The following is a 24,138-nucleotide window of genomic DNA, read 5'->3' as shown; positions in this document are numbered from 1 at the left end:
AACCCATATTTAATGTAGACTTGGTGGCATAACTACATAAATGCTTTAAAAAAATATTTATGCATTTAGAATTTTGTAGTACATTTATTTTAGAATTTTCTCCTACAGTCAACATTACTACATGTGTAATCTGTCTGTGGGTACTTTCTGTAACGTATCTTTTTTCAGTCTCGCTGTGGTTAGCTTCAGAGCTTCTGTTATCATCAAAGGATCAAAACTACTCAATGTGTTACAAACCATTAGTGTGCCTCCATAACTCACTTTAAAGATCATAGTCAAATACCACAAATGAATCATCCTTCTGGCATCTTTGTAGAACCTGTCAGCAGGTCTGAGGGTGGTTTGCGTGTGTGTGCACCAGTTCAAGCTGTAATATCAGTAATTTCAATTTAACTGTATTCACATCCTCCTCTACATGTTTATTTGGGTATGTTACATGACATCATAATAAACATATATTCAGATTAACTTTAATGTTGCAAATGTGTTTTTCAACAAAAGATAGCAAAGTGAAAGGAGGCTCAAACACTGAAGATGAAATTAATCTCTTTTTCTCCTCTGAGTTGATTATTTAAAAGATGCACTCTGTAGTTTTGGGGGAAGAATTTCTAATCAGAAGAACTTCATTGAGAGATGTTTTAATGTTTCAACAAACTGTACTAAAAAGCGGCCCAGCGGTCTAACTCTGGACTCTAATGATCAACAGAACCAGAAATAACACTTTTTTAACCAACATGGCACCTACATTACCCACAAGGCACTAAGTGACATCAGTTTATCAAATAACATGCAGCTTCCTCTGGAGTCACAAAAGGCTTCAGACTACTTTTTCACATATGCAGTTATGCTCCCCAAGACCTGTAAACAAACTTCAATGTGTAAAATTAGCGGAGTTGCCCTTTAACAACAAAATCCAGTCAGATCCAGTGTCCAAAAAGCAGATCTTGCGAAACTGAGAGGTCTTTTAATCTTTATTTCATACACATATTTGAGTCATTTTCCACCACAAGCTCTGTGCAGACTTTTAAATCAATTCTTCTTATACATTTTTAATTGATTGACTTCAAGAGAAGACATGCATAATTATCAGACACAAACCACAAGCTGTTTTTCTGTGATTTTATTTTTACAGACATTTCATCACCAAATCGCATTAGTGGCAAGCAGAACGAGTAGAGCACTTTACATTTGTTAGATGTAAATACACAGAGACAATCCGATATAAGTGCTTTGCATTTTTTTGCACAGCTCACTGAGGGGAAGTGATATTTATTGATCATTGCACTGACAGTAAAGGGAAAGCAGATGGGAGGATAAAAGCATCAATAGTGCATAAATACGCGTTACTTCTTCATCTCAAGGATTCCACTTCCTGGCCCGCGCTTCTTCGCACTGCAGATGTTACAAAACTGCACCCCAGGAATCTGAATCAGGACAGAGGGGAGAGGTAAAGAGATCTCAAGTTAAAACAGAATAAAGCCCGGAGAAAGATGTGATTCACGTACAGCTCAATACCAAAGACTGACACAGACTACAAGGAGGTGACTTACTGTTCCTGAGGATGGCAAACACTCCTTGTGAAACATGTGTCTGCAGTGAAACACCACCACATTGAAGGGTTTGGCCATGTCTGAAACACAGGTGTGACGAATGAATAGCTTTCAAATGCAACGACACATTAAAATACTCTGATACAACCATGTAGAAAACCCACCTGAAGGTAATATCGTAGCATGACATGATTCACAAATGTTCTCCTCTGAAAGGGAAACCAGCATGAGTACAGTATGAGTACAGCTCAAAATGACTTAATCTCTGCTGTTTCTGCTTCATGAATGCCAAGAAATTAAAGTTCACCCACCATCGACCCTGACTCCCCTCATCTGTGTCCGGTGCATCTTCTGGAGCAGAGAGAGGGAGTCGGCCACCAGGATCTTCTTACATCCTTCCCTCAGAAGAATCTTAGGATCAAGAACACAAAAATCTGAGTATTTTAATGGTTATATATGTATTTTGGACATTAGTATAGCAGCAAACATGTTCTTGCAAAGGTAAGGGCATCCTGAACAGAGAGTGACATCACACTGCCTGTGTGTGTGCTGCCATTTGAGCATCTCTTTTCTTTGTTTTGGTAGCCAGAATGCCCGCTTGCATGTTAGTCTGTGCTTCCCGTCTTTCCTCTTCCTTCCAACATAAAGCCCGGTTCACAATCATTCTCATGTTATGGCAAAACAGTGCACAAATATATGATTCTGTAGATACTTTTGAGGTAAAAAATGGGGTATGCAGTGACACAAAATGGCAGCCATCTGCTTAAAACATTAATTGTTCAACAGGTATACAGTATGCTAAAATGTGGTTTTGAAATTAAAAAAAAAAAACAATCTTTATTCTTATTTGAGCTGTGAGATCTGAGTTTAGTGCGATTGCAATATATATTAGGGCACTCACATGTACTGCTTTATTAAGCAGTCAAATAGCCGATTATCTTTTTTTTTTCCCCCCCAGTAACATCATCAGTTGTCGTCAAATGTGACCAGTAAATGGTGAAGAACTGTAGCCTGGACCAACATTTAGGTGAAACAGCCGAGTCCTCAGCTGGCTCTGAGAGGATCTTAACAACAAATGAGCCCGTTCTGATTAGACTCAGCGCAGCAGCTTGTCTGAGTGGCATCTGACTGCAGTGACAACGTGATTGAATTCTCGCAGAGATAGCGAGTCTTTCCATCTCTACATACCTCGAATTCTGTGGTTGTAATATGGCGAAACAGAGAAAATGACTGTCTGAAAAAAAGGGTTGGCTTGACAACAACCACTAAAGTTATGTCGACCTTCTGGTTATTTGTCTGTTATCCACTCATCTGTACACTGATTTTTCTTCCTAAAGATTTCAAGCAAAAAAACAAAAAAGGCAATCAGCAATGAACATGTCTCACCTGTAGATTGTAGTCCTGGAGGATCTTTACAAGTGAATCTCTGAGGTTTGGGATCTCCATGCCCTCTTTAATGCGATGGATGAGCAGGATGGGATCCACGTGAGTACCAATGTTATTAAGGAGGCCAGTGATGAATGCTGGGGAGGTGATAACAGGCAGATAGACACAAAGGAATATGATGAATGTGAGAAAATGACAAAGGAAGACTGAATCACACAGGCAGAAGAAGATTAGAATAGGAGGCTGCATCATACGTGGTTTGTCGATAGAGTACGAGATGAGATCCTCCCACAGCTCTGCATCGTCCTGCTCTTTGGCAAACTCTATGGCCTTGTCCACGTCCTCCAGCTCCTCCATGATCATCTGCAGAGCTCTTCTGCAGTTCCCCATCCTGCCTGTGAACAACATTAGCTGGATTAGTTCCCCTTTATAATTTCAAACACACTTAAAAAATAGAAAATGGACCGTAACTAACACTTACTGAGCAGGAAGACTGTCTCTTCTACAAAGTTCCTCTGCTGACACACCTCCAGAGCCTGAGAGAAAAAGAGAAGACGACATAAGTCATGTTCTGTAAGCTTCTGGAAACTAGCAGGATGACAGGTAAGAGTCATACCTTTTCGAGCGGGCAGTGCGTGCTATCTCTGAGGAAAGGCAGGAGATTTGGTCGGTCGTATTCGGCGTACAGGCCGATCTGTCTCTCGTGGTATTTCTGGCCTTTGTGGTGGTCCCGCTTGAACAGCTTATGGAGATACTGTGGTGGGGGGGGGGGATGGAGAGCAGTCAAATCAGTTCTGAACTCAATATTTGAGAGTCAATGTGATTAAATTTATGAGTCATCTCAACTCACCACATGCAGAAGCTCGGGCCTGTCTGCTAGTTCTTCCACCACCCTGTCTGTCTGCGAGCACAGAGATGAGAAACAGCATCAGCAGGCAGCAGATCAGAGGTCTTAATGAAAAGCTGAGAGAAGCCAGGTACACTCACCGATATCTTGTCTTCATTGTCCAGGAGCATGTCAACAGCTTTCTGTCAACGCAAATTTAAAGAATATATTACCCAAACAGAAGAAAGATTCAGACACAGTAACACTGCTGCTGAAGACATACAGTATTCTGATTGATCACAGATCTGTGGATTAGCTTTTTTTAAATGGGTCAAATTATGGAGCTACAACGCAAGTTTTTCTCTCTGTCCTCTTTTTTAAGGTCATACATCACAAAGGATCATAGGAACCTGTATTTCCCGTAACATGTCGATTCAAAGGTTGGGATTCAGAAGAAAACAAATTGTAAACATGGCAGGAAGACGTCTGGGCTTTTACCTCTTTGTCAAAGTCCATGAGGAGAACGATCTTGTCCTCTATGGAGGCGAACAGGTTGTGTTTGTGGATCAGCTGGTAAACATCTTTGTGCCTCAGTCTCAGGTAGATCTCTAAGGCTTTGTCGTACCGCTGGTCGTACGTGTACCTTCACCAAACACCAACAAGTTACATTATAAAAGTTGATTATGTGAACATTTTTTTTTCTGTCAGCAGTAACTTTCGAGTCATTACAAGCATTAAGCTTGATTATGGTCGGGCGCTCGACACTTTTGATGTGTGCCACTCGACAGAAGTAACACATTTTGAACAGGATAAAGAGTTTTGCTCAACAGCTGCTCAGATACACAGAACTTGATTTAAAAAACTACAGTCTGGGTGCTGGAGTTAAAAAAAATATTCCGCACAAATGCTTAGAAGATGACGCAGGAATTGTAGTCATATAGTTGTAATATCAAAACCTAGAAACTTTTGTTTTCCTCAGTATTAATACAGTTGGTTAAAGGTCTGGTGAGTAGTTGTTGACGCAACATGGCCAACTGAGTGGGAGAGTTCCTGCTCCCTCTAAGCTCATTCTAAAGTTATAAAACACAACTATTCTTTTTAAACGTTTAACATGATTATACCCTAAATCGTACGCACTGGACCTTTAGGTAATTCCTGTGTCGAGATCACTCACAGTTCAGCCAGCGTGGTGAGCAAAGTTGTGTTGGTTGGGTCCCTCTTCAGGTGGTCGCTGACTGCTTGAACAATTGCCATGTTGTTGTAAAGCTCTCCGGGCCATTCGCGGATCAGTGTGGCGAACCCCTTCACGGACAGCACAAGTGGGATAAACCATTAGCCAACATCGGATTTTGTCACAGGATGCCAAGGATACTGGCGAAGGACAAAGTACCTCGTAATCAGTTTTGAGAAACTCATGCAAGATCATCTCATAGATGGCCGGTCTGAGGCGCAGGTCTCCTCTGGGCAAATACTGACTGATGGCCTGAAATTACAGAGAGGTGGAGCAATACTGATAAGAGACTGATACTGGGGGAAAAAAAAAAAAAAAAAAAAAGCAAAACCCCTGAGCGAGAGCCTCTGACCTACCTTCAACTGTCCGATGGTCTTGAACCTGTACACTTCATTTTCCCACAGGTCCATGTTTTTTCCGAGAACCTTCTGACACTTCCTGAATTAAGAGGAAGAACTTGAATCATTCGGGTGAAACATGAAGATCCCGCTTGATGACTTTGTTAGCAGCTGACATGACATGATTGCAGCATACAGTATATAAACACGAACACTGCCCGACTTGCCAAATGGATTAATCTGTTCTTGTCAAACGTACCTCGCAGCACTGTCGTAGTCTCCTTTCGCCACTAAGTGATTGATGTAAGCCATCCCAATTTTCTGTACATCGTGTCTCTTGATGTTTTTGAAGCTGATCTCTGCAGCCATCAGGGCCTCCTGTCACAGCACCAGGACACACAGTTAAAACGACATCACTGTAACCTTTTACAGCGCTCATGAAACTCAACACTAACCTCATATTTCTTCTTCTCAAGCAGCCAATCGATGTGGTCGTCTTGGTCTCGCTCCTTGGCCACGACGATATCTTTGGGACTGATGATGTAGAAGAGCGACTCGCCCTCAGAATGCTCTGTTAATGAAAATACATTTATGCCTCTGCGTACGGCGCATTACAGCTGACATTTGATAAGTCGATGCATAATGAAATCAGAGCTCAGTAAAAGGCTGCGTGACATTTCTCCCGGGGCAGTTTTTTTTTTATAGTCTTACCGAGCCGGTAGTCTCTGCACTCGTTGTCTTGGAAGTTGCGCACAGTCAGCGCGTCGGAGGAGATCTCCTCGCAGCTCTCAGGGAGCGTCTGGATGATGTCGAGACGGGGCCGCGCACGAAACTCCTCGTCCTGCAAACACACAAACACACAAACACACGATGAATAAAAGCTTTATGTTATGTTAGGGTACAAATGAACCATTAACTTGTTGCCTATTAGTGTGCATATTAGTAGCATACTGACTTGTTATTAGTCACTACAAAGCTCTTATTAATGCCTTATTCAACTAATATACCATTTATTTAGTGATTTCCCTCACTAACCTCCTAACCTAAATTACAAGTTGAATACAAGTTGCATGCATTTGTCTCTCAATAACCATTCATAAATATGGTCTATTTTTATGTAACAAAACACAAAACTACAAGTATTTTATTACGCAAAATATGCTCGTCATATTAAAGTGAGGTCTTGTTCCTACCTAATCCACTAGTTGAAGGCCCATACCGAGCAAAGCACATTAAGACCATAATTCATGTGCTTCAGCTTCCTCACTTATTATCAACAAGATATAGTTAGGAGGTTCTTGAGGGAAACTCTTAGTTAATTACCAATAGTTGCAGAATATAAATCATACAGAATAAGGTGTGAGGAAGTGCTGGAATATCTCTGGGAGAGCTATTATGCTACTAATGGGCACCTTAACAAAGTCATTATTACCATGTGATCAGAGTTCTCCTTCACAAAGAACAGGGTGACCAGCTGATCTGCGAGTGGCGCCAGACCGCTGATGAAGAACTCGGTCTCAAACGCAGACACTGGAACGGAAACAGAACAACAGAGGCTCAACGTTATTACAAATGTATCTTATTGCCTGCAATGTCACAGCTACAATTTAGACTTCACACAACCAGACTGTGTCGACCTATTTACTGTTGGTAAAATGTTTCTGTATCGCTCTCACAATATTCATGTGCATTTATCACAGTGTGCAGATAAAGTGACTGTGATCCTTCCTGATTCATCTCACTTTTATCACATAACTCACCCTGAGTTCAGTAAATCTGGCTCCCACTCCGTTTTGGTTTTTCTAAGCCTGTTCTTGCTTTATTTTGTATTTCATGTTACTACAGTGGATGCTTGTTTTTGCCTTTATGTTGTGAACTGTTTTTTTTTTTGTTTTAATAGTGCTTGGTTTTACTCATGCTGTTATGTTATGAAACACTTTTTGTAATGCTTTATTGTTATGTAGTTTATTATAATGCCACTAAAACAAGAATACGTGTTTTTTCTAGCATTTAATAACCCAAAAAATTCTGCCGAATAAGTGAAAACTGTCTCAAAACAAGTGCAATGTATCTCTGAAATAATATGTTCTACTTTGTTGTCTGAAATGACATATTATGACTTGAAAATAGAGAAATATACATTCAGTTTTTGTGGGTTGTGCAGTGTGTTTTATACCTATTTCCACATAGCGGCTGGGCAGATCTCTCATTTCAGTGGGATTTCGCTCTTTCACAACACAAATCTGAGACGAAATAAGAACAGAGAGTCTGAAAAGCTGTAATAGTGTCTGTAATGATTGATGAATTTAAATAGTGAAGCGGCAAACCTTGATGGACGTCCCCCAGCCAACAATCAGAGTGGTGTTGTCTTTCCAACACAGGCTGCAGGGGTACATGTCCGGCCTCAGACTGACATTGTCACGCAGCACGTTTGTGATCCGCTGTTTTGTGCCGATATCGTAGATTTTGACTCCCTGTGAAAGAAACACAACTTTAGCACAGTCATGTTTAATACTGCACTATTTTAACTGGGGTCTCAGACTGATCACTCACCACGTTGTTGGACCAGGCGATGAGATTAGCTCTCCACTGGATGTTAGTGATTGAGCCCTCGCCTTCATGGAGAACAGACGTCTTCCAGCGGTTCAGCCAGTTTCTTTCATACAGAAGAAGCTTTGGGAAAGAAAACAGGAACATAATTATCTGAAATGTACACCAACTCAGGAGTGCAGCTGAGCAGCCCGGCCAACAGAGGGCAGTAGATGAACAGCGCATCACACAGGAGCAGCCAGTAAAGGGCTGCGTCTGACAAAAGGGTGAAACAGCCTTACGGATCTAACTGAAACTGAGCGGAACTTTTGCTTCACGCTGCAGATGATGAGGTAAAACTTGATTTTAGTCCTCATATGAAGACTTTAATTCCACTTCAGAGCATTTAGGATCAAAGACAATGAAGACAGATTGTTCATTAGACTCCATCTGAGTGAGAAAGTGTCGCATTAGCTCCACATTCAGTGGTGAGAGAAGTCATTTTACAGTTTCACATGGTCGACGTATTTTGAAAGTAGGAGATGGTGTGAAATCCATGAAGAGGCTTGAAAACTTGATGCATCACAAGCCTGATTTAATTCATCCTTATTACTGTAATCATAATGACTACACACCATTTACTGTAGTCACTGTGGGCGGTGCAATGTATAGAGACAAGTTAGGGCTGCAACTAATGATTTTTTTCTATTATAGATTCATTTGTTGATTTTTCATAATTAATCTATAGATTGTTAAGTCTGTACATTATTTCTCTTGTCATAAATGACAAGGAAAAGCAACAAATCACATTTTGGAAGCTAGAACCAACAAATGTTTGACACTTTTGCTTAAAACGATAAATCAGTTACCAAGATGCTTGTCAACCAATCATCTTTCAATTGAATAATTGTTGGTGCTCTTAAACAAGTAATTTTCATTTCAATTTTCATCTTTCATTGCCAATACTAATAAGACGACTGATAATTTCACATTTTTGTATTTCAAAAAGAGGTTGATGACTTGCAGTATTTGCACACATGAGGCTGAGAGAATTCGATTTGTAGTAAGCAAGTCAGTCAGTTTTCCCTTCCTCCCTCAACATTTCTGGTAAATTTCAATCAAGTCGTTTTCTTCTGAAACTGTAAAAAAAAAAAAAAAAAAAAAAAGTCCCTGCCGACAACGCCATGTTTGGATCTGTGCAACAGCACCCTACTCTATCAGAGTTTGTCAGTGCTGCTCTTATTAAGTCAATCAAAGCAACGTAGCTTTGTATTTTCAGCTCTTTTATTGGCTAGAAATGCACCGTTACTGATAAATGAGTGATAATCGAAAATTCCCAACATCAATCATCCTTCAAGTATTCAAATATACGTTTTAATGTATATTCACTGTCCCGTCTTCTCACAGAGGTGTGGAGGCTCAGTGAGAGTGTTTCAGCGTGAGATTTCTAGCCAGAGTGCGATGTGGCATCTCAGCAGCCACTGAACTGTTTTTCTAAATCACAGTTTAATGTTCAGGCCTTGTATTGTACACGGCGCAGAGGACAAAGCCTGTCATTCACATTCCCTGCATTGTTGCTGTCCTTACTATACAAACTGATACAAAAAAAAGCACCCAAAAAAGTGAATAATATTACCAAGGATGCCGAGAGAAGGTTGTATAGGCTCTTTAATTCAGCAGTTGGGCTATGTTAATAAACAGTTTGCTCAACAAAGAGATGATATGACAAAAGAACTGTGGAGACAAAATTGAATTTCCTTTGACAGGATGTGGCTCCCGTTGAGGCTTATTGATTTTCATCACAGGCACATTGTGGAGGCCTTCACAACTTGGAACTGAGAGGAATCAGCGGCAATTGAAAGAAAATGGCAAAGTAACACTAACAATGGGGTTTCATAAAAAAGTTGTTTTTCCTCACCCCGTCGTATAAATGTCAGTATACTTTATTTATGGATGGTTTTGCAACAACGCTGCTTCCGGGCAGTTTATAGTTGTGTACAGTAATTGGCGTGTGGTAATAGGTGGGTGGTTTGACTTCCAAAAACACAAAAAGACAAATCTAATGTCTAACTTTTCACCTTCCGCAGTGACATACTTCCCAGGAAAGGGATCACTGTGTATGCCCGGAAATCCAAAGAATATGTACCCTCTTGATAATGACATCTACTTGCCGTGCTTGTGAAGCATTGCCTTTCAAACACTGTTGAGCGAACAGCACTTTGTGAAAATGGGCAGCTCTCCCGAGAGCACTCCAGCGAAGAGACAGGAAAGTAAAGAGCCTTTCACACCAGACAAAGGCCTGTGCGTTGCCTTCAGCCCAGCCAAAGTGAGCAGATTTGCAGGATTAGGTTTCACCCGGACACGATCAGGATGAATTATTGTGGCAGGAAATTTATAGAAACTGTGCATAAGGACTTCAGAAGTAAAAAAACAAAAAAAAAGAATGTCTCAAACCTACCTTGTTGCCCCCGGTGACAAACTGTTTGTAGTTTGATCTGGTGAACTGAGGGTGTACCGCAACTACCTGCAAAACAAATCAGACGGTCAGATTAGACCATATAGGGACTCAAAATTAGATTTTTCGTGATGCAACAGCTACAGCTACATACTAAGACACCTAAAGGAACAGTTCACCCATAAGTTTAAATTCGGTCACTATCGCCTCAGCTTCATTCTGATGGAAAGTGAAGTTTGGTCGTGCACAAAACATCTCTGGAGCTTCACAGCAAAACAACATGCAGCATTCTCCTAAAAAACTGAAGAAGATGGGGACTCGTTTTAACACCTTCAAATACAATTCTGTTAATAGTGTAAAATAATATCTTTTCAGATCAATGTGGGATCTTTGGGCTTCTGTTGTATTATGCCCGGTGAGCTGCAGGGAGATATTCAATATTTTAGTTTTACATTTTGAACAGATCCCCCGCTACTTCAGTTGTGTGGGAGAATACTGCAACGATATTTTACCTGAAATGTTCTACGGACTACCAAACTTCACCTGACTTTCCATTGAAGGTGAGCAGACACGAACAGGATTTACATTGTTCGGCAAACTCTTTAAGTCTCCAAAAGATTTGGCATCAACTTACTTTGATGGGACAGTCAAAGTTTTCGTGGAAGCCCTCTCTTGTATAGAGGCCAAACACCTGAACCTGGAACAGAGATCAGACATCAGGAACGACGAGCAAGAGGTGAATAACTCAAAATTTCTCCTTTAATTGCTGCCTCTGCAACTATCCGAGGCCAGCGGGGGGAATTGTGGTGAGAAAAGACTTTGATTGGCTCACTACGTCTCCGCTGGGTCACCAATTAGTGGACAAGATGATTCTCTGAACCCTGCAGGGTTTAGAAACAGGAGCCCTCAGTTGGCTACAGCAAACCCTAATGTACCATTAGAGTTCACGACACCCAGTTTCTCTTCATCTGAGGCCCAAAAAGAAGCCATTTTTTAAAAGTAGGGGAATAATATAAAACTCTGATGCAATCTCCTTTTTGGAACCGCACCAGCGATTAAGGATTAAGTTAGATTTTCAAAGGATTAACAGTCAACTGAATTGGTTGAGGGCAAACAATCGCTGCAGCATTGATTTTAATTGTCTGCTCCACTTTTTGCGCGACAAGATCTTGTTTTTTTGCCACCAGAGTGCTGGAAGCAGGGGGGGAGGGTTGATATCAGAGAGCATATCTTGACTGCGAAATCCATGAAGGATGGTGGTAATGATGAGAAGAGACAAGATAACAGCAAGGTGGAGAACATGGAGAGGGGTATCCATAGACGGATGATGGCTGACTGACAGCTCGACGGATCCGAGTGCAAGCCTTTACCCCTACTCTTCAAAACTGGTACAAGCTTTTTATAAATTCCTGCATCATGAAATAAATATGGGTTTATGTGTAGATACGGGGACGATAAAACTTCAGGTTAATGCTCCAACTGTGGGGGAGGACTGCCTTCTAAAAATTCACAACCAAACAGTTCAAGTTCCACATCATTAGTATAAAGTTGATAAGCTGAGTTTTATATGAATCAGAGGATGAATTATGTAAGATGAAAAACACTGATTGCTGTTTTTTTTTTTTTTTGCTGCAGGCCGTCAGTAACCAGTGCTGATGAGCAGAGATATCTCACCTTCCCATCCTCGGAGCAGATGCCCACATGCTCTCCACTTTCATCCAGACTGATCTGGTTGATCTTCACTGAACTCTGCAGAGACACAATATCGAGGCATCTTTTTTTAGACACGGGCCAATATCTTTGTGGCCGACCAAATGTTGCTTGCTGACATTTTACCCCACTAAGTGAAATGCCAGAAAAAGCGAAAAGGCAAAAAAAAAAAAAAAATATATATATATAATAATTTGAGTATGTAATGGTTGCATAGGCGTCGATGCATAGAGACTGGCATTAAAACTGTGAAGGTTAGAGGGTGTCAATTCACCGCTGATGCTTTCATGACACTAAAAGGATCAACCAAAATGGCATAAATTATAGAAAATGTTACACAAAAACCATCCCTAAAGGGCTGACTGTGCCTCTGTGTAGACTGAAGGAGGAAGGGTTTTTTGCTTATCATGAATTCATACTTTCTCCACTGCATTTAGATTTACCTGGGTATTTGATGCACATATTAAAAAGGTCCAGTCTGGAGACTTTTTGTGACATCTAGCAGTCTTGTCTCATCCGTCCTTACAGTGGTTGTTAAAAATCCGAAAAGCCATCCTTAGGACAAGTGTTCAGTTTGTCTGTTCGGCGCTACTGTAAAAACATGGCGGACTCCATGTAATAGGAAAGTTATTATGGATCCCTCTGGATGTAAGTCCTTCCCTACTCAGCCTCTGGTTTATCATTTTTGTATGGCCAAATGCTAATAACATTCATTATGTTTTCAACAGGACAAGACAAGAAAAGCCGTGAAGTTCTACTGCCCTGATCTCTGTCTTCTATCCGTCCACAAAAAAAAAGGAAACCTGAGATTTTCGTCGGCCTGATAGCCAACTGGAAAACAAGTGGAAGGGAGGGAGGTCAGCGGGTCCATCTCGTAAATGATTAATTCATTGTATAATTACACCACAAAAGAGACAAGAATTATCTAGCTAGCATGTTATTTCTCAATTGTATGGTCAGTGGTTGTCTGGGGTTAATGGGTTTTGCTTGTGTTTTTCTCACTGGTGGTTTGTAAAACAAGTGGCCAGCAGTGGAGCTAATGCAGCAGATGGTGAGCCATAGTTGCCCCAGTAAACACAACATGGTAGTCACCCTGTCCCTGGTGTTGTTAGGCAGAGGGCAACTCTTCCTAACAACACCAGTGGCAATCTTGAAGAGCAGCTCTGTAGAATGAGAGACCCTGAGAGGAGCAGCAGAGGAGGTCGGTGTGTTTACTGGGGAAACTACAGCTCACTAACAGCCATATTGTAACCGCAAGATAAACAAAAACAACAAGAGCTATCGTTTGAGTAAACAGTTGGAGTAATGCGTAGAGAATGCAACCAATGGAGCCAACTAATGACAGGTGGAGGAGGACGGGTCTAAGAAAAAGTCTGGTGGGGTCCATAATAACACATAAGAGGACCAGCTCCCTCTGTAGATATAAACACCTTCTGAGGTAATGAAAACACAATGATTCTTAGATTTGGATGATGGATATTGAAAGCATAATTATGAATGTTGTGTTCTATTCATGCAAATAGATCCTCCTAAAGCTTACACACTGGACCTTCAGAACTCTTTCTGCTTTTCAGTGAATTCTGACTTATTCATTTTGAGATGTCACAAATTCATCAGCCAGAATTCAGCGGCGTCTCTATTATTCATGGGAACACGGTCATAGTTGCTTTCAAGCAACAAGTGATAACTGTCACTAAGCTTAGGTGAGCTGCACTTGAATCAGTGTTAATATATTGTTCAGAAATTATTCCCACCGGTGAGCCGAAGTGTATGTTGGAAATAAAACACTGTGACTAAATAGCAAAGCTAAAATTAATACAAAGTAACAGGAACCCTATACAGTTTCATAATAATAATTGAAAGGACTTTAATCTACTCACAATTTCAAACTTCTGAGTTACATTTCCTTGGATGTCCAGCAGGAAGACCTTTCCAAAATGAGTACCTAGGGCAAGAAACTGAAAACAGACAAATGTAATGTAAATTAAACCGGGGGCCACCTGAAACAAATTCAAGATTTTAGAAAAAATCTTGTGCTGATGAAGGCTGTGGAAGAGGATAAAAAAAATACTTTGTGGAGCTGGAGCGACATGGGCAGAGTGGGGATTGGGTGGGCTTGGAGGCAAAACTGTGAAATTGCAGAGGGTGGAAAAGCCCTATTTATTAAAGCATACAGTGTGAAATGGCATTTTTTCCCCTCAAATTAAAATGCTTAAGCATAATAAATGCACTGTACATCTGACTTCTTCCCATGCTCCCCATGCAACCCAATCACCTCCCTGCCCAGCTCAGAGCCATTATTTCTCCTGAGCAGCAACTGGTTTCTGTGTTTTGTGCTTCAACAACAGTGTGTGTGTGTGTGTGTGCGTGCGCGCGCCTGCGTGTGTGTGTGTGTGTGTGTGTACGTGAGTCCACTGGGACAAAAAAATTATAGAAACCGGGGGCTTTTGGCATTAGATTAAGTGTGTGTTCTTCCACCCCAGCCCCTGCTCCATGCCCTCCTCCTAATCCCCCTCCCTTCTAGACCAGCATGTGGATGTGCGGCGAGCCCACCATGCTTCAGTGCAGTCTATAATGAAATGCTTATATTTACAGGCACAGCTGAGCATGTCAGACAGAGCCCCTGCAATCTCCCCAAATAAAATAACCAAAAATAAATAAATAAAGGGTTCAACCTTGTGAGGCGGAGCGACTTTTAAAGGGATTTATCAGAATGGAATTGTTCAAATGAAATTCCGATTCAGACACTTAAAATATGAGGCAACATAAGGCAATATGTGCTGTCGCTGGCTTTAAGGTTGCGGGAGTTTGCCGCGGCAGTGGGGGCTGGTGTGACCACACAGGTAGCTGGATAGCAGAAGGTAACACAAGCACAGAAATCCCAGGAAGAAAGACAGTCACATCAAATTTATAGTTTCAGCAAAGAAATGTCTCTCGCTGTGGCACAGTTGCTATTTTGAGGTAAAAAGATAAAAGATAAAGGGGGGGGGACCAACTCCTCAAAGTAAAGATAAATAAATGAAAATCAATTGTGGTTAATAAAACATCAGGTGAGGAGACATAACTGGTGGTGACTTTTTGGTCTGCTCAGGCGTGCGTGTGTGCTGCCGGTGCCACAACGATTAACCATCTCTGCGAGAGTGGCCCCCTTAAAAATATCAACATTCGACAAACAGAGGCGAGGGGCGAAAAAATATGTTAGAGTGGGAATAAAAAAAAAAAAAAGGAGAGGACAATGGCGTCTGGTGTCTTTTGATGTGCCTCCCTGAGAGGAAAAGCAGGGGAAGGTGAGAAAAGAATGGCCCGCCTTTATGGATTGAACAGAGGGGATGAAAACCAACTTTGAAGAGGACATGTGTACATAAAAATGTGAAATCTGTACTTGAGACTGAAATGCCCTTGTGGGTGGTGGATTATGACCTCTACCTTGTCATGGACGGTCATGCAGCTGGCTGCATCCTTCTGGAGGATTTCTGTCACCCCATTGGAGAGCCTCTCGTACTTTAGCTTGGGCTCCTCCTCGCTGTCCTCCTCCTGGTTTGAGAAAGTAGAGCTCTCACTAGAACATTTTCTTTAAAGGTATTCATTACAACCTCTCACAGATGCTACTGCTCACAATGTTCTTTGAGAGCCATCGAACAAAAACCCTTCACAAAGTAAACTGTAGGGGAGTGTTCTTAGACCCGGGCCCTACATTGACATGTTTTGTTGTGCAAATGATTCATACTTAGCAAAAGTTTTGAGATCGGATTAGCAGATCGCCTCAGCTAGCAGCAGCGACTCAGCTGCAATGGCTGGAACACAATCCTTTCGAGTGACTGTGCCCCCAATAAGTGCTTGTTTGCGCCACTGACAGACTGAGGTTGTTACTCCAATAGTCTAAAAACACTGTGGAAATGACTCCTACTGAGACAGACCTTTTAGTTAAATAATGCAATCTATTTGGTAACCAGAAGCACGAGTCTCGTTCAGGGAGAAGTCCCGCTCTGAAATCTTGCCAGAGGTGAGTTGCTGTTGCCTCGTCTAGATTGTGAGCTAAATATTCAGCCATGACTTTGGAAAAATATCCTTGCTGGCGGTACCTCTGGGTTAACTCCAAACTCTCTCTCACCCACCCTGACTCACGTTTCCACTGTCGTCTTCCTGAAATAATTCGACCTCTCGCAATATTTTAGAGTGAGACTTGTGTTGGAGGTTGTACCTGATAACAAAAAGGATCTTATTATTAAACAAAAAGTGTATTTCTCCATCTGAAGTGATTCTGTGATGTTGTCAGACACGTGCCGGTGAGTGAGTTTTAGTGGGTGTAAGTTTAATAGTTGGAGTTGACCCAAAGGATAACACTGCAGCTGTGTCACTACTGCCAGCTGAGACAATCTACTGGACTGATTCCAAAACTTGTTTATGAGTATGAATCATTTGCACGCCAAAACATTTAAAAACACTGGAATTCCCCGATTAATCCTGTTGTCTGCATCAAATTTTTAAAGAACAGAAAAATAAAACTCAGATAGATAAATAAAGCATAGGTAGACAGATGGATAGATAATGTATTAATCCCTGAGGTGAAATTAGGTATGAGCTCATGATAACCTCTAGGAATCCATATGAACAAACAGCTCATACTCCTGACCTAGATTTTAAAACCCAGATAGATTTACTTTACTATCATAAAGGACAAAGAAAAGCATTTAAGCCTTACAATTGAGAACAGTGCCATCGACCATGTGACATACTGGGTTAAAAAAAATGACAGAAATGGTCAAATGAAATAATCATATAATAATAGCTGCCGAATAATTTTCTATCCATCAACTAATTGTTTCAGCTCTATGGTCATGCATATATATATATATATATATATATATATATATATATATATATATATATATATATATATATATATATATATATATATATATATATATATATATATATATATATATATATATATATATATAGGCAGGATACATATATAATATCACTTTAAAATGAGATTATAAAGAGGACATACTTCATAGTCTTCAGAAGAATTCTTTCAACAACCTGCAGCAAAAAGTAATAAATAACCAACACACTGCCACAGTGTTACTGAGTAAGACCCCCTGCAGGAAAACACTAATGGACAATTTTACATGTATTCTGCCACCTGAAAGAAACATATTTGTCTTGCTTGTGTGTATCAAGAGATTTATGCACAAAGACAAATTTCCATTACCTTGCATGAAATACAGCATAAAGTTATTTTTTTCATGAGACCGTTCATCCCCAGTGACAAACATGAATTTAGTCATTTCATAAAGCAAACTTAAGGTATTCTACTGTGTTACACTTTCCAGCGTGAGCCAACATTTGCGGCCAGTCACAGCCTGAATATTACTCATAATTCAGTTTATAACCAATGCTGCACAGTCTGTGGCTGCCCAGAGGGTGCATCAACTCAAAACATTGTCTGCCATTATGTGCTACTGGGTTGGAGGTGGGGGACAATAGCGTGGAAAAAATGTTATTTTCAAAAACAATTCTTTCCCACTCAACAACGCCATATCTAGGCTATTTCCTGTGTATTCTGGTTGTGAGATTTCTGATGCGAGGGCATTTGTCACGGGTTTCAAAGGTGTATCAAACAACAAAGGCAAACTTCATCCCCAGAGAGAAACTACCCATTTTCAAACTTTCCCCATCTCTTCTAAGTCGCCTTTTGTTTTGTCAACTACTGACTATGTCTTTGTGTTGTAACCATTTTCGCCATATTCAGTGTCTGCTGGCAGTTAAGATATAAGAGGCTGGACCAAGCCTTCTGTCTACAACAAGGATAACACTCGCTTTCGTATACTCACTGAACACTACACTCACAAATCAACATTTGGTATGAGAAAGAAGGACATGTTCATAGCCCTTACTTCTTTCAGTCTCAAATACACGTGCAGAATGATGGGTGACAAATAATCAGAAAAACCTGAATAAACGTGTAGAGAAACTCGACTAATGCAGGTGATTTTGCCCTGATTCGATGAAAGTAGTCTGAATCCTATGCTTTGACCTGAAATCGACCTGGATAAATGCTTATGAAAGATCTGGGACACGTTAGAGACATGTTAGAGACATGTTAGACACTGCTCTCCTTAAAACTGTTTTTTCACGCTATGTTGTTTTTTCTTTGATTTGCCACCCATCGTCTGTAATTATTTGCACCAAAATTATTAGATAAAGGCAAATTTTGTTTGCAAATCTCTTAACATCTCTTAACATCTCTTAACGTAACATGTACTTATTTTGTAAACTACTGACCTGGCCTTTTTGTTTTTGCCATATTATTTGTCATTTTGTAGTTAATATATATGAAAGGCTGAACCATTCCTTGTGTCCATAAAGACTACAGTAGATACAAATAGAAAATGTACATCAAGCTTATACCATAGACTATATAAAGATAAATAATATATAAACAGGCCTATAAAGAAGCCTTGAGATTGGCAATATGTCCATCACTATTTTGTTTTCAGAGAGCCAGAATTGACCATATTTGGACAAAAAGGTGGGGCTGAGAACTAGAAGACACATCGTGGTAGTGACTAGTCAATCACAACACGGCCTTTCCCGAAACATACCCTGCTTCAGTGTCCACTGCACTCTAATTGGGAACATAATTTCCAAAATGAACAGTATGCAGTAATGAACTGAGGTAATACATCAAGTGAGAAGTAGGATAATTTTCTCATAAGCTTACATACAATCATCTTTTTGAAACCAGTTGAGTCGCTACCGCAGAGCTTTGCTTTCCGGACTCTGGTGCTCTGTCCATTTCTTTTATCTCCTCTGAATTTTTTTCTGACCCAAACACCTTTCTGAGAGAGTTTCTGAAAGTGTGGTCTGCAGGCCAATGGCAGAACAATGTGTGCAGGCCCCAAACATGACATTAAACAAACACTTTATAATTTACTCATCAGTCCATTTCAACAATTTCCATCTCAGTAACCTATGTTTAATTTACTACTTGGCTACTCTGCATCAAACTGTGCCCCCCTTACGGGCATGTCATTACATGAATGACACTGATGCTATTCCGGTTAGCTAAAGGTAATGATTTTCGGAGGACAACTCAGCACGTTAATGCGGAGGGGATTCAGATGCAAAGCAATTCAAAGGGCTTTAGAAAAGAAATGCATTAAAAGTAAGACATCAAGAAAGTGTTAAAAAAAAGTATTTAATAGATTAAAAAAAAAAAAAGAAACAATGAAATGGTTACAGAAGTTAAAAAAATGTATATAAAAGACCATGAAAAAACAAAACCAAACAAATATGAAGTTAGAGGTCAAAAGGGAGTTAAATGGTAACGGAAGAAATTGATCTACTCTTGAGGGATATACAGCAACAGTGCTGACCGTTATTGGACATAATCTCAGACAACAATTCCCCTTTAGAAAACTGAACTGAAAACTGAAAACTGAATAATGTCAATCTAGTGAATAACAGAATTGGATTGTCATGAGTTCGTCAAGTAAATCTGATTATTCAGCTTTGGTGTTTAAGTGAATGAGAAGACGTGCAATAACTCTGTTACTGTAGTATTGTCATGTGTCATCTTTACCAAAGGGTTGAGCCACTGTTCCGAAACAAAACCTTTTTCCCTTCAGATGAAAACAATCAAAGCAAGACTGAGCAAAAACACTCACAACCAGTCTTATTACTGTATTATGTCATTATCAGACCAGTCTGGCCAAGGTGGTGAAGAGCATGCCTCTGACTTTCAAGACAAATTGTGTTCCCGTTCATTTCTTCTGTGAGTAGCAGAGTGTAGAGCACACACTGGCTTTATCCAGTGAGGCTGCCATCAACCAAGGAACAACGGCCCCAGACACCAGGCAGGCCACATTATACTGCAGCATTCTAAGTAAATAATCAGCTGCTTGCAGCCACTTGAAGGAGACACAATCTCACAGTCCCTATTGCTTGTTTCCCTGTGAGTGTTTGGGTCCTATACTACTAAAAACACTTTCCCCAGACAGAAAACAGGATGTAGGAAACCCTTCTATTTACAAGCCTAGAATTTTCCCCTTTTTCTTTCGCGCAGTCTTAACTGTTCTCTTCTGAGAGGTGCAAGCGTCCGCTGCAGCCTTTGCCCAATATTTCATTCTGCTCTCAGCTTCCTATAAAGACAAATTCCTTCCTTCCTGCCAGGGTGATGTGTAAACCTATATTTTATTTAGCCTACTTGTGATTCTCAAAAGCACAGGTCTACTGTAACATGCCCAAAGTCAGTCATGATATTGATGGATCTGGAGAGCTATCTGTAATTCATGAGTGTTTGACACCTCTCAAACCTGACAAAGATCCTTCTGGGATCAAGCTGGGTTGATAAAGGTTAGCTATGTATTAGAGTCCTTTCAGTAGGCAGCAAGCTTGATTTGAGCTAAAAAAAAAATCACCCATGCTTGACAGAAGTATTCACACACCTGTCATCGACAATATGTCGATGCATTTTTAAAATCGCCATACTGGTGCAACCGCATGACAGTTTCAGGTGTAATTTTTCTCCCTGACTCTTTTGTTATTTTATAAACTTCCTCCCACTTTTTCCCTTAGTGCAGGAGGCAGAGAGAGAAGCACACAGTTGTGTTTATGGGTTTCTTACCTCAGACTCATCTGTGAATTCCTCACTTGGTTTTCTTCCCTGAATTAAGACATTTTTAATGGATAGGCATTAGCAGAACATACATCTTCCACATTTAAATCTTCGGTGGACTGAAATTTAATTCAACTCACACAGATTCTTAATGTTTTAATTACAAAAGGCAACGATGACATCAAATCAATGTTATACTACTACTGTCACATGAAAATTCACGTTTTCCACGCGACGTGAACTGTTAATTAAGAACCTAAATCAAATCGAATAACAGCTGGACGTGTCACCGACCACAGATCTATTCATTTTTGATGCACACACGTATAAAACATCAACATTAGCAAGCTAACGTTAGCATGCATTGCTTACCTGCTCCTCCACTTCCGCCATTGTTATTAGCTGTATCCGAACAGAGCAACCGTTAGTTTTAATATCGCACTACGCGTTTAGAAAATACATTTTAAAGGTCCACAACACCGCAACTAGGTGTGCTCAATCTTTGGAAATATCCACAAGATAACAAAGTGATGTTTGTTGTCGAAGCCTGCTTGCTGTCAGGAGTAAATCACATGACTGACACAAAGCCGTGATGCACCATGGGTACTGGAGTCTTCGCGGCAGAGACGACGTCAACCGTCGAAATGAGGAGAAGTGACACTAATTCAAGACAAAGAACAGGTGAGAGTTAAATATACTTTTCACATTTTATGTATTCATGTTTGTGAAAAGCTCTTACGTCTTTTAAACTACTTTTTGTTCGGTTTTAACCTTGTTTTTTTTTTGTTCACTTTGTTGTTGATATTTTAGACATTAACTAACATTAGCAAGTTTCTGGAAAGGTTTAACCATCGAGCTAACTTTGGAGAAAAGCCCAAGGTGTTAAACTTATAAAGTCTTAAACTGCGCCAAGAACTGGTAGGATATTCTCTAAACCACAAATCATATACTCACAGAGTTTTTATTACACCAACTTTGGCAATTTGAACAGGTGCCAATCCAATAAATTAATGCTGGACAGTTAGCTGGTCCTCTAAAGTTTCCTCAAGTTGATGGCCGGTGTGATGGAAGAAGATCCTTCAGTGGTAAATGAATAAAGCTCAGGTGAGATTTTGTAGGACTTTTATTCTACATTTCAGTGAGACATAATGTGCTTTTAACTCACTAATGCTTTCCAGATTATTAACACCCATATAAAACACGTAACAAGTGTATTAAAGAAAATGCATTGTTAGCAGTGTATAAAGCAGTTCCAAACAGCGACGCCCCAGCAAGCTATAAGACTAAAATACTAAAGTAAGGCATCATGGTTATGTAATTATTTGATTTTATAGATAAAAGAAAACATCCACTTCTTTTCTGAAAATGTTCCTGGCTTTCATACCCAAAAGTTTGGAGATTGAATTCAGGATTTTTACTTGTTGTTTAGTATTTTTACATTATGTTGCCATTTCTACCCAAGCATAGGACTTGACTTCTTCCAATATTGAGTAGAAACTGCAATACAGCAATTATTTTTAGCATGATATATCAAATATACAGGCACATATTATGCATAACTGTCCCTTCAAATTAGTATATTATCATACAAAATAGAAAGGTCAGATTAATCTGGTTGAATAAAAAGAACGTTTCCTTCTAAGTTCTTGATTTAATTTACTTAGTTATTATTGACCAGTGGATGGTTGTTTGACTTTTTTCCTAAACTTATAGCCTGTTCATCCATTGATCAACAACCCCAAACTATGAATATACAAAGATGTCAATTATCTTATTGGTTTTGTATATTTCCAGACATTCATGGATTAGGTTTCCAAATGAGTCCCTCAGATATGAGTCAAGTCTCCTGGACCTTCTTCATCTTGCTGACGGCTGCTTGCCAGAGTCCAGATGAATGCCAAAGGTATGATTTGCCTCTTCTTTATTGAGATTGTCTCACACCCCCATCTCGCCTCATCCATCCTCCGGAGAATCCTAATGCACTGATACCAAGGGGGAATAATTTTTTTTTTCTTTACAATCTACTTAGCAATGATTTATTGATTGAGGCTTCCACCCTCACAGAGAATTACCGATCCTTTTGGGGAAATCAGATTTTCACACCTTTCATGAGTGTGTATGTGGCGCAGGTCTCTGGAGACAGCGTGAGGGGAAACTGACTTTGAGGAGCAGCGGTGTGTGAATCTCTGTGGTGTCACTCCTCTGCTGCCAACGCTATGCCCAATGGATGGACCTGTGATTCTCTGCTGCTCTCTCTATAGTTTTGCATTATTTATCAGTTGATAAATACAGTGTCCAAGCTTGATTTCAATATGTTTTCGTTCCCTTTCAAACCATTAAAACATGTGGCTCGCCTGCTCTCATATCATGCATGAGCCCCTCTAAGCATTTCATGGGGGGGTAAAAAAAGAGAAAATAATAAAAACAACCCTTGCCCTCATAGGAGGAGTCAGATTAGTGTGCTGAAAGCTTTGATGCTCCAGAATGTCAGCTCCATGGATCGATCTAGCAAAAAACACACACACACCTGACCAATCAGAGGCGTCTATCTGTTGTGGACCTGCTGGGCACCGTGGTTTACAAGCTTCAAAGAGCTCCTTTTAATACACTGCTTTGATAGCCCTCAGCCTTCACTGACCCGCCGACCATCCACTGGGGAGCATTTTAGCTTTAGTGGAGTAGAGAGGGATAACTGCTGATCATATTAATGAGTCTGGAAAAAAAAAATCACCTTGAATCCTGACTACGTTTACAACTGCCCTGCTATTCCAAAAGAGTGGATACACAGGAAGTGGATTAAGTAGTTATTACACAGACCCAATTATAATTTGGGTTTTTTTTTGCATATTTTACCATAGAAATTATTAATAGCACTTGTAGACATCTGCATGCATAAAGGTGCTTTGGTGTAATTGACACTGAACTACACAAAAATCCATCCACCACAAGAGAGGGGAACAGTTTGGTTAATAACCCTAAGGGGGAGACAAATCATCATCTACCATACCACATTAGACACAGAGGTCTTGGGATATTTGCCCAATACAGCAGGGAAACAGAACAGTAATTCAAGACTGGTGCTCCAGAACTATTGGTTATTATTGATATGAATGCAAAAACGTAATATATGTTATGTTATATATTAAGTTGAGATAAAGCTGCACTTTAATCTTAGTGTTGAGTTCTTTTAAAGGTTGACAAATCAACACAACAACTTTGAGAACGCAAAGATTTTTATGGAGATTTGATAGTCTGACATGCTCACAATTTCTTTTTAGTAAAACATTCCTCAATAACATATTTGAATTTGAAGTCTTCTTCTTATATTTTGTTTGAATCCAAATCAGTTCCTGGAAAATGTAATGAAAGAGACACTGAAAAGTTGGCACATTTATTTTGATTTGCTGCAGCTATGAAAACAAATGTCTTATGGCTGACACTGAATATTCATTTTAGCAGTATTTGTGTTCCGGTATTGCTTAAGTCA

At 40.1% G+C, this 24,138-nt stretch overlaps 2 protein-coding genes across 6 annotated transcripts in view; one reads left to right on the top strand and one right to left on the bottom strand.

Moving 5' to 3' along the window:
• Positions 1-1,105: 1,105 nt before the first annotated feature.
• On the bottom strand, positions 1,106-21,221 carry vps41 (VPS41 subunit of HOPS complex). The gene is made up of 28 exons (XM_037079375.1): positions 21,024-21,221; positions 20,661-20,699; positions 15,452-15,559; positions 13,906-13,983; positions 11,990-12,064; positions 10,950-11,012; positions 10,319-10,384; positions 7,885-8,004; positions 7,659-7,805; positions 7,508-7,574; positions 6,764-6,861; positions 6,043-6,172; positions 5,787-5,902; positions 5,591-5,709; positions 5,350-5,431; positions 5,153-5,245; positions 4,937-5,064; positions 4,261-4,405; positions 3,924-3,965; positions 3,787-3,837; positions 3,553-3,690; positions 3,418-3,472; positions 3,191-3,331; positions 2,937-3,073; positions 1,862-1,961; positions 1,715-1,759; positions 1,551-1,630; positions 1,106-1,424 (listed from the first exon to the last, which is right to left on the bottom strand). Exons 1-28 carry the CDS (start codon positions 21,042-21,044, stop codon positions 1,344-1,346), a joined length of 2,565 nt encoding a protein of 854 aa, XP_036935270.1. The 5' UTR covers positions 21,045-21,221; the 3' UTR covers positions 1,106-1,343.
• pou6f2 (POU class 6 homeobox 2) overlaps positions 21,208-24,138 on the top strand; it is an 82,124-nt gene continuing 79,193 nt past the window's right edge. For 4 of the 5 annotated variants that reach the window (XR_005071517.1, XM_037079377.1, XM_037079379.1 and 1 more), the window contains exons 1-2: positions 21,208-21,332; positions 22,446-22,554. Coding sequence is in view for 4 of the 5 variants with exons in the window: in XM_037079377.1 (XP_036935272.1) it covers positions 21,251-21,332; positions 22,446-22,554 (191 nt within the window). In the remaining variant the exon portion in view is untranslated. Of the gene's footprint in view, positions 21,333-21,642; positions 21,756-22,445; positions 22,555-24,138 lie in introns of all 5 variants that reach the window. The other variant, XM_037079378.1, reaches the window with a different exon arrangement.

The sequence above is a fragment of the Acanthopagrus latus genome, chromosome 19 (assembly GCF_904848185.1).
Source record: "Acanthopagrus latus isolate v.2019 chromosome 19, fAcaLat1.1, whole genome shotgun sequence".
Classification (NCBI taxonomy): Eukaryota; Metazoa; Chordata; class Actinopteri; order Spariformes; family Sparidae; genus Acanthopagrus; species Acanthopagrus latus.
This window is presented reverse-complemented; position numbering and strand designations above follow the sequence as displayed.